This window comes from Limanda limanda, chromosome 1 (genome assembly GCF_963576545.1).
Source record: "Limanda limanda chromosome 1, fLimLim1.1, whole genome shotgun sequence".
Lineage (NCBI taxonomy): Eukaryota > Metazoa > Chordata > Actinopteri > Pleuronectiformes > Pleuronectidae > Limanda > Limanda limanda.
In genome coordinates this window covers 26,285,157-26,295,203 of record NC_083636.1, presented here as the reverse complement: position 1 = coordinate 26,295,203, position 10,047 = coordinate 26,285,157, and the positions used below count along the sequence as shown (strand labels likewise).

At 38.8% G+C, this 10,047-nt stretch overlaps 1 protein-coding gene across 1 annotated transcript; it reads right to left on the bottom strand.

Moving 5' to 3' along the window:
* Positions 1-1,334: 1,334 nt before the first annotated feature.
* Positions 1,335-3,885, bottom strand: LOC133003559 (E3 ubiquitin/ISG15 ligase TRIM25-like). Its single transcript, XM_061073333.1, has one exon. The coding sequence runs from the start codon at positions 3,715-3,717 to the stop codon at positions 2,539-2,541; it is 1,179 nt and encodes a 392-aa protein (XP_060929316.1). The 5' UTR covers positions 3,718-3,885; the 3' UTR covers positions 1,335-2,538.
* Between the last annotated feature and the right edge of the window lie 6,162 nt (positions 3,886-10,047).

The window sequence follows — 10,047 nt, the reverse complement described above, 5'->3', positions numbered from 1 at the left end:
GTGACTGCTTCTTTTCACAAACAAACTTTAGATATGCAGAAAGAGAGGGATGCTTAAAGGAGTAGTTTAGATTTGTGCTTGACAGAACAAACATCACTCATCCCCGAATGAAAGTAGATGGAGCTGTCCTACTATTTGATGCATGCTAGTTCTATTTCATTTTATACTTAGTTTAGTTTTTTCAGACACTTTTAAAAAGAAACTAAATAAGATTTTGTAGATGCAATTTGTTTATTTGCTTTAATTTGACAGACAAACTAATCAGGCACTGTGTGAAAATCCAAAACAAATGCTTTTAAGTCACTCCTAAAGTTCAGTAATGGCTGCATTATATGTTGTTAATAAATATTATTGCAAAAGCTGAAGTAAAGTAAATTTGCCATTTGTGGTTTTTTCAACAGGACTTATGAACATTTAAAATCAGTCGCTGCATGTAGCCAAAAAATAATTTGTCACGCAAAACCACAATTTATCATTTCTATATGCTAAAATAAAAAAGTAAACTGATGAGCTTTTTAGTTGCCAGGAGGGCAAAGACCACAGACAGAGGAAGATTGGAAAAAAGTGTTATGGACAGACAAATTAAAGTTTGAGGTGTTTGGATCACACAGAAGAACATTTGTGAGACGCAGAACAGGTGGAAAGATGCTGGAAGAGTGCCTGACACCATCTATCAAGCATGGTGGAGGTAATGTGATGGACTGGGGCTGCTTTGGTGCTGGTAAAGTGGGAGATTTTACAAAGTAAAAGGGATTTTAATATAAGGAAGGCTATCACTCCATTTTGCAACGCCATGCCGTACCCTGTGGACAGTGCTTGATTGGAGCCCATTTCCTCCTACAACAGGACAATGACCCAAAGAACACCTCCAAATTATGCAAGAACTATTTAGGGAAGAAGCAGGCAGCTGGTAAGTTGTCTGTTATGGAGTGGCCACCAGATCTCAACCCCATTGAGCTGTTGTGGGAGCAGCTTGACCGTATGGTACACAAGTAGTACCCATCAAGCCAATCCAACTTGTGGGAGGTGCTTCAGGAAGCGTGGGGTGAAATTTCTGCAGATTACCTCAACAAATTAACAGCTAGAATGCCAAAGGTCTGCAATGCTGTAATTGCTGCAAATGGAGCATTCTTTGACGAAAGCAAAGTTTTATGAACAAAATTAATATTTCAAATAAAAATCATTATTTCTAACCTTGTCAATGTCTTGTCATTTGATAAATAAAAGTGTGAGTTTTCATGGAAAACACGAAATTGTCTGGGTGACCCCAAACTTTTGAACGGTAGTGTATATATATTTCATTTTCCACCAAGAAGCAATGGGTGACAAAAAGCTGACGACTTCATGAAGGTTTTATTATTTTCCACAGAATTAAGTTACATGTGTATTTTTCTCTGATAACATTAACACATAATAAAAACAAATATCAAAACAATAAAAAAAAAGCTCTAAAGTTTATATAGGTATGTTTTATATTAACAGATCAACTTTAAACACTCTTTAACTGATGAATAGTTTTGACCTGTGAGAAATTCCAGATGATTTTGGAGCAGCAGGTTTTTTTCTCCTCCGACAATAATGTCACAACATTTTCTTATAGTTTTAATGTTAGACACCTAGTGGCCAGTGGAAGTTTGTCTTCAGTTTGTCCGTCTGCGCGTCATATTCTTGGGAACACGATATCTTTTCCGCCTCCGGGGACTTTCTTCAAAATTGTCACAAATCTTCACTCGGACTCAAAGATGAACTGATTACACCAGTAAAGTCTGTTCAGTGATTTCATAGACACACAGTCAGTTTGTTTCACCTCCATCTCACATGTGGAAAAGAAAATTATAAATAATCCGCTCATTGATGAGGATCAGGATCAACACGGGTTCTAAAACATCACACAACCTGATTTCTACATTGATTTAGAAAACAACAGCAACATTAGTTATTTTAAACACATTCATGTCAGTGTAATTATAGATTTCTGTCTTTACAAAGTGAGAACTAAATATGTGTGATAAAGGAAGGTCAGTGTTTGATAGACAGCTGATCTCTGTGCAGAGCAGAAACGTCACCAAGACGAACTTTGATCAACAAACATGGAGACACAAGAAGTTAAAGATTTACACACCGAGTCTAAATCACTGCTTTTAATGACTCGAGTCTATTTGAGTTTACAGAACTCAGCTGTGGATGCATGATAAACCCCAACTCCAGCATAGAGAGGCTGAGTGAATGTGGTCTGGACTCTGTGGAATGCTCAATGCTGTTGTATTGAAAGACATAACTGTTTGCATTACAAAATAACGACCAAGATTTATCATTTAATCCAAATTCACCTAAGTGTCCTCCTCTGCTGATATTCTTGTATGTGACTGCTACATCAACTCCTACTCTCCTCATCTTCACCTCCCAGTAACAACGTCCAGTCAGACTCTGTCTACTCAGGACCTGAGGCCTATCAGTGAATCTGTCTGGGTGATTAGAATAAGACTGATCTTCCCTTGTCCATCTTACTTTTCTGTTTACCTCAGATAATAACAGATCTTAGTTTACTGTGTTTGGATCAAGTGTGATTTCCTGTGAATATTTTAAGAAGTTGAATCTGTTCTTCATCTCTGGTTGTGGCAGTAAAACTTGAGACCCAATCTGTAAAATCTTTGTCTCTGTCTCACTCAGAATGTCCTGTAGTTGACCTCTGACCTGTGACACAGCTGCTTTCACGTCCTCAAAGTTCCTCAGAGGACGGATCCTGATGCTGGATGAGTGTGTAGATTCACTGAGTGGGGACAGTGAGGGGTAGTTGTGTAGAAACTGGTTGTGATCCTCTGTGTCTGAGAGCTGCTTCAGTTCATGGTCTTTCCTCTTCAGCTCAGTGATCTCCTGCTCCAGTCTCTCCTGAAGCTCTCTGACTCGACTCACTTCAGTTTCCTGCTGGGATCTGATCTGCTGCTTCACATCAGAGCTTCTTTTCTCCAGCAGACGGATCAGCTCAGTGAAGATCTCCTCACTGTTCTCCACTGCTTTATTAGCAGAGCCATTGACGTCCTTCTCCTCCTGTTGAAGCAGCTTCACGTCTTTCTCTGTGTCCTGGACTCTCTGCTGGATTGTTTGTCTCCTCAGCCTGAGCTCTCTCTGCCTCTCAGTCCTTTCTACTGCAGCTGTAACTGTGTCGTGGCCTTTATGTTCATCCACAGAGCAGATATAACAGAAACACTGCTGATCAGTGCGGCAGAACATCTTTATCACCTCGTCGTGACGAGAGCAGATGTTCTCCTGGAGCTTCTCCGAGGGCTCCACCAGCTTGTGCTTCTTCAATGGAGCTGACTGAAGATGAGGCTGGAGGTGTTTTTCACAATAAGAGGCCAAACAAACCAAACAGGACTTGAGAGCTTTCAGTTTTCTCCCATTGCAGACATCACAGGCCACATCTTCAGGTCCAGCATTGCAGTGATCAGCAGGAGCAGCTTGGAGTCCAGTCTTCTTCAGCTCCTCCACTAAATCAGCTAACACGGTGCTTTTCACCAGGACAGGCCTTGGTGTGAAGGTCTGTCTACACTGAGGACAGCTGTAGATTCCTCTCAAATCCCCTTTGTCCCAGTGGGTGTTAATACAGCTCTTACAGTAGCTGTGTCCACAGCCAGTAGTCACCGGATCCTTCAGTGGATCCAGACAGATCGAACAGCAGAATCTATCTCTGTCCAGTTGATTTTCTTGCTGCGCCATTTCAGCTGCTGCCAGTGACTGTAGAACAGTTTCACTTCCTCTGAACAGAAACAGGTCTCTGCTCCTCCCTCTCGCGTTCACTCCCTGCAGTGACTCAGCTCCCACAGTTCACAGCTTGTTGTTCACTGGTTCTTACACTTACACACCTGTGAAGGGAGGAGACACAGCCATATCCTGACGGGGAGGAGCTGGTTGGGAGTTGTTATCTGTGTTATCAAATTTGAAAGGTAATAGTTGAACTGGGAACTGTCACATTCAGCTCACAACAGCACAGGTTGTAAGATACATGTTTTTAAAAGTTTCCAGAAAAGTTAACAAATCTTTTCAATGGAATAAAATGCAACTCTTCAAAATGCATGTGCTCGGGCCCGCTCAGTGCTGCTTTGCAGTCCTAGAAATTTTAGAAATTGTATTTTTCTAGTTGGTACTTTCCAGGGTTGAGCAATCCTTGTTAAAGAGTTGCTTTTACATGATAAATAGATAATAATTAATTTACTGTTGTGAATGCCACTTCATTATATCATGGTCAAAGCCTGAAGCTAAAGCGAACATGTCCTAAGCAGAAATATTAATGATATGGATATTGTTATAATTTTTATTGTATTTGATTTTTTGTTCACAAAAGTTTGAAATCAGTATGTACTTGGTGCCGTCTAGTGTGTTTTGTTAGGCACAGCTTCAAGAAGATTAAAGCTCAGCACAGTGTTTGTTTTCCAGTTTTTCCATTATTCTTTTACTTCTGTTCCAGTTAAAGCTTGAGCAAAATATTTAATGAAATGAGTTGGACTCCTGTATTCAATGTTATTTTTGGATGTATTTCAATGCAAAAAAAAGAAATCAGATTTTAATTAATGTGTTAATTTACTTTTGCCGCTCACAACAACTGGAAAGGAGAGTTAGAGACCAATTGGGATGCAATAACAAATTTATTATTTAAATAGAAATAATAGAAATGGTGTGTATGATTGTGTTCAACTTCACATAGAGAGAAAACACAAGCTTCATCATCTTTACTGTTCCTCTTCCTCACACACACACACACAGATGGGATAGCCTAATTAAGGTTTAATCAGAATATGCAGAATCTGGGGGCGAGGGAAGTGTTCTGGTTTCCATTACTAGTTTGAGGAATCAGGTTTGAGAAGGCTTTGGTTGCCTGCAGGTAAACAGTCCATGTATGTAATTGGGTGAAGATCCAAACAAGAATCTGGATTTAGTGAATTTGGATGAATTGGAAGGGTTCACATGGAGACTGTTGGGCCTGGTTGGTAAGCTGTTCATATATTTACTTGCTTTTTAAGAAAAGCTGGTCTCTGATTTAACAGGAAATGACATTACAACCATGTTCACAAGTGTATATGATCATTTTCTACACCGGCTGCTATGATATTGAATTTAAAGTGGGATTTCGGTAATGGAGGACTACCAGTGGACCGCACGATTATTCTCTGTTTCTGAGAAAGCACTTCTTACTGAGGCCCCCCCCTCCCTTCCTTGTCATAATGAGTGGCCAACCTTGGCGTTGCCACTACTTGTCTCCTCCTCATACTTTTCAAAGTGGTTTCGGTGTGTTTTTCACACTTGATCCTGCACTTAGACCGGTCCGTGAAGTCAGCCTCACAGAGAGTGACAAACACTCTCCTCTGCTGAATCAACAGCGGCCCTGACGTCGCCCTGACCCTCACGTCTTGTTTTCTCAGCTGTGACACAGAAGTGTTGGCCTCCGAGGAAAGATATGACAGTGTCAAGATATGACTAGCTGGCTGCATGATGCTCACAGCTCGTATCTATTAAAAAAGCTAAAAGTCAGATTTTGGGCTTTAATGAAAGATCCCTTCACTTTACTGACAAATGTTATCATTAAAAACGTTAATTTAATTAAGTTATTTTAATATAAAGACGATAGTTTGTTTATGTATTGATGATAATACATTAACAAAAGCAGTTTAGTTAAGAGTAAGATAGATTCTGCACTATTTCAGTTTGTACATTTAAGAGTACTTACACCACTTTATCTTGTTTTTTTTTAATGAATCATATGTATGGTGTAAACAATCCATCACAAAATAAATCTGACACATTTGTCCTCTCTTCTACAAAGAGAAGCATTTCCGTATATATAATCTCTGTTTAAACATGAACTGTTTTTATTTCCCCTGGTTAATAACTTCTATAGATTTCCCACAAATTGGGTTTGACAAATAGAGGCCCAGATGTTTTGACGGTGAGCACATGTGGGACACAGAAATGGATGCCACCTCCCCTTGATTCCCTTCTGTGGTGTAGTTGAAGGTCTCTAGTGGCAAAGAGGGACTGGAATTCCAAACGAGATTGTGTCTTGTCTGTGTGTGCTGCCCTGCCTGTGAAAACAGATTAAAATCATACTGACCAGTGCAGCCAGGAATGTGTTGAACCTTGAGCCTGGAAGGGGGGAAATCCGACAGCTCATCGCGCCTGACAAAAAGAAAAAAGAAAAACCCTTAACAGTCCCTCACTGAGCAGGGAGACCACCACAGAGCATGACTGTAAGTTGGGCAGATCACATTCAATGAAGCTGATGAGCTGCTGCACGGAGACATCATTTATTGAAGTAAAAGTACACAAGTATCAGAAAAATCTAACTTGACTAATTAAAAGTACAAATACTTATGTACAAATAAATTATGCAGAATGAGCCTGTGTTTTTTTTATATAAAACATTATTGAATTTTTATCATGTATGCATTTACATGTATAAGAAGGATTATAAAGTTGGCAGATGTGAACTCTTACACACTCTGTCATTTCATTAGGCAAAATAAGCTCATGATGCTCCTTATACCATGAAGCCGACAGTGGATTTTTTTCCTGAAAACCTTTCAAAGGTGTTGATTTCCCTGTTTGACCGTTTCGGAGGATGCAGATCATGGTGATGTTAAAGTGTGTTGCGTCAGACAGAGGTGTTTGTGTAGTTTAAAGAATCATCACGGATATAAATAGTCCAAATGACAGAAACACCTCTGTGATGATATAACTTAACAGAAAAGCTCTTGTAGGTTCTTCGTAAACCTCCGTTTTGATCTTTGGACTAGAGAAAACCACAACTACTTCTCTATTCCTCTGTTTTTTATATCATTTTTAAAACATCAACCTGAGTCTAGAAACAGCTAAAAATATCTTTCTATCCAGGCTTAGTAACTGTGTACACTACAAAAAATATTAAAACGAAGTACTCTGTAAATAAAAATGTTTGGCAATGTAATATCTTTTTGTAAATTATCTTGTTTTGGACTTAAATCATTTTGTTGCCTATATGCTGTGAATGTCTGGTAAATATTCAGTATTTACTATGTAACACATTTCTAAAGCTCCCTCACCTTCTTTCAACATACTTATGCATTTGTTACAGAATCAATACCTAATACATTCTTCATTGATAAACCATACATACTAAATAATTACACTGTTACTTAGAACTGTGTCAAATCCTCATCTTTGTTCCAGATCAGTTTTTAATGCAAAATCTGCAGAGAAGCAACCATTTCTTACCGGATTTGTGCTGATTTTCCGAATCTCTGCTTTCATCTTGTCCCCTAGCTATCAGCTGTTTTTTCTTTCTCTTTAGCTCTCTAGACTAATAATTTTTCAATCAACAAAAGCTGCACTAAAATGTACAGCCATAAATAATATAAATATATTGCAAGGTTCTAAAAAGTGTATTTATACACACATCTGATGGGAAAACTTAGGAAATAATGAATATGAAAGCTCCATCACCACTTTCAACTGGCTTCCCCTTTTTGTCTCTGTGTTTATCTAAACAAAGTTCCTGTATATGTAATTGAAACACTGACTACAGAGACCTCAAGTCCATTCAGATCTCAGATAAACTATAAATCTTGTGACTCATTTTTGGAAACAATCAGTCGTTTGCTCGAGGTTAGTGAGGTTGTTCTACTGCGGCCTGTTGTTTAAGTCTGACAATCAAAGCAGACGTCACCGGGAGTAACGCTGATCCTCACAATGAGGAGCTGGATGGATAACATCAGGCCTGTTATTATTGTCAATAACTGCAGAGCTGTTTAGCAAGGAACTCGCCAACCCAAGTCATGCCACTGCCTTTGTGTTTTCTCTCCGTTCAGGTCTCATTTTACTGACCAAGGAGCACAAATAAGAGGGCACTGAGGTCCTGGCACCAGTTGTTTCCTTACTAGACACAACACTCTCAAAATAGACCATTCACGCTGTCGTGGAAACCGTACATGAATATACAAAAGGTTTTGTTTCACACTTTTTCCTGTTCTGCCAACTGCACCACGTCACCCTATCTACTGCAAACAGGTGACTTATATTTCAACTGGACTCTGCAACAGTAGAAGACTTCAGACTGGGAGTGGGTGCATTCATAGACACACATCCGGAAATAATGCAAAGTATGTCTTTCTGCTGTGTAGCATGGACGCTGACATGTTGGACCTGACTTAGCCTTCAGAATGTGAGCAATCTGCAGTGACTGCTGTCGGCTGAGGGTCTTTGGCTCAGCTGTTAGCCTCCAAGAGAAGGTTAAGACTCAGATCCACAGAGATTCAGATGTGCACAAATGTTCATGTTCTGCTGTGTGGATAGTTTATTTTTACAACAAGGACTGTGGGAATCCATACATGTGACAAATGTTAATTTCTTATTAAATTACCTAATGCATTTGTGTCTGCATGTGTTTTTCAAAACACAGAACAGTGAGAATGAGAAACATCTGACGGCCGATGCATCCCCAGTGCACACCCAGTGTTCACCCCACTCAGGCCACAATAACTTTTTTATATTGTAATAAAGCCAATTCATAATGACATAATTCATACCATATGCCGAGGAATGATTGGTTAATCTATACAAGCTGTTGATCAAAAATAAGTCACGATGATGTAATTCTGGTGATATCACATGATAGGGAAGGAATTCCTGATCAGTATGAGGTTAATCTTAACTTTAACAGCCACATTAACACAATTACGAAGTGATCTTATTACCACTTTAAGGACATATCTAGGATTAAAGGATTTATGTCTCAGCGGGATTTGGAAAAATTTGCATTTATCTTCAGCCGACTTGACTATTGTAATATTGTGTTCACAAGAAAGCTGGAGCTAATTCAAATGCTGCTGCTCGAGTCGACACTGACACTAAGATGGTGGATCATATCACTCCAGGTCTAAGATCTTTACACTGTTTCCCTGTTCCCTGAAATGTGCTTGACAAAAACATTTGGATATTTTTGAAAATGTGCTTTTGGAAGATATTTTTGTAAACCTTGACCTTTGACCCGTCAGCTCCAAAAGTCAATCAAGCTCCCAAGTAATATTGGTGAAAATCCAACCCTGTATTGTTGACTTATTTTGTTCATCCAAGCATCAGGATCAACCCTTTATTGGTAAACTATACATTCTTTCCGCAGAAAAAGTTTTTACCACTTTTTAAAATTTGTCTCCCTTTCTTTTTGGTTGAGCAAGGGAGGAGGCTTAATCTATAATTAGAAAAGTCACTGCTCCACTTAAGCTACACCCAGGGAGCTTTGAAATCAAAGTTATTCCCATGATGCTTGAATGGGATCCATTCAGAGAGTCTGCACGCCACTATGGGAAATCAGCTATTACCCTCAGGCAGCTTCTTCAATTCCTCTGAAAATGGACAACACATTTGCAACAGTGGAAGAAGTTGTTGCTTTATTGGCGTAAACTTAACTAAAATATTAAAAATAATCAATTTAGGATAAAAGTGGTGCTTCCAAACTTACAGCAAAATTATTTTCAGTTCATGCAAAGCAAAACTCTACGTTATGCAGAAAGTAGTCCCATATGTTTGAAGATTATATTAGGAAATAGAGGCTATTTCTTGTAAGCCTGAGCTTAAAACCTACTTTTTTCAGAAGGCATTTTCCTGAATATTTGTTTTTTTTATCTTTATTATAACCATTATTTGTTTGAACTATTAATATTCTTGTTGTGCAGCACTTTGTGTTTTTATGTTTTTTTTTTATATTACAATGTTTCATTTGGATGCCTTTTAAGCAGTTTTTTAACTGATTCATACTACTCTGACTGTAGTTTAATAAAAATAAAATCATGCGTTGAAGGTTATGTTTTGTGTGTTAAGTCTTGTGACCACTTAAATTGCACATGTTAGATACTTGAAGAGAAGCATGAACTATTTTCTCAAATAGCACAAATTTGGAGGCCCACTTGTTATCCACCACATCCCAGTGTTGTCCATCCACATGATGGGAGATCTCACATAGTGTCATGAATGAAATGCATCATGTAGCCTTGTCCTGGGAGCAGTGGGAGCAGTGGGAGC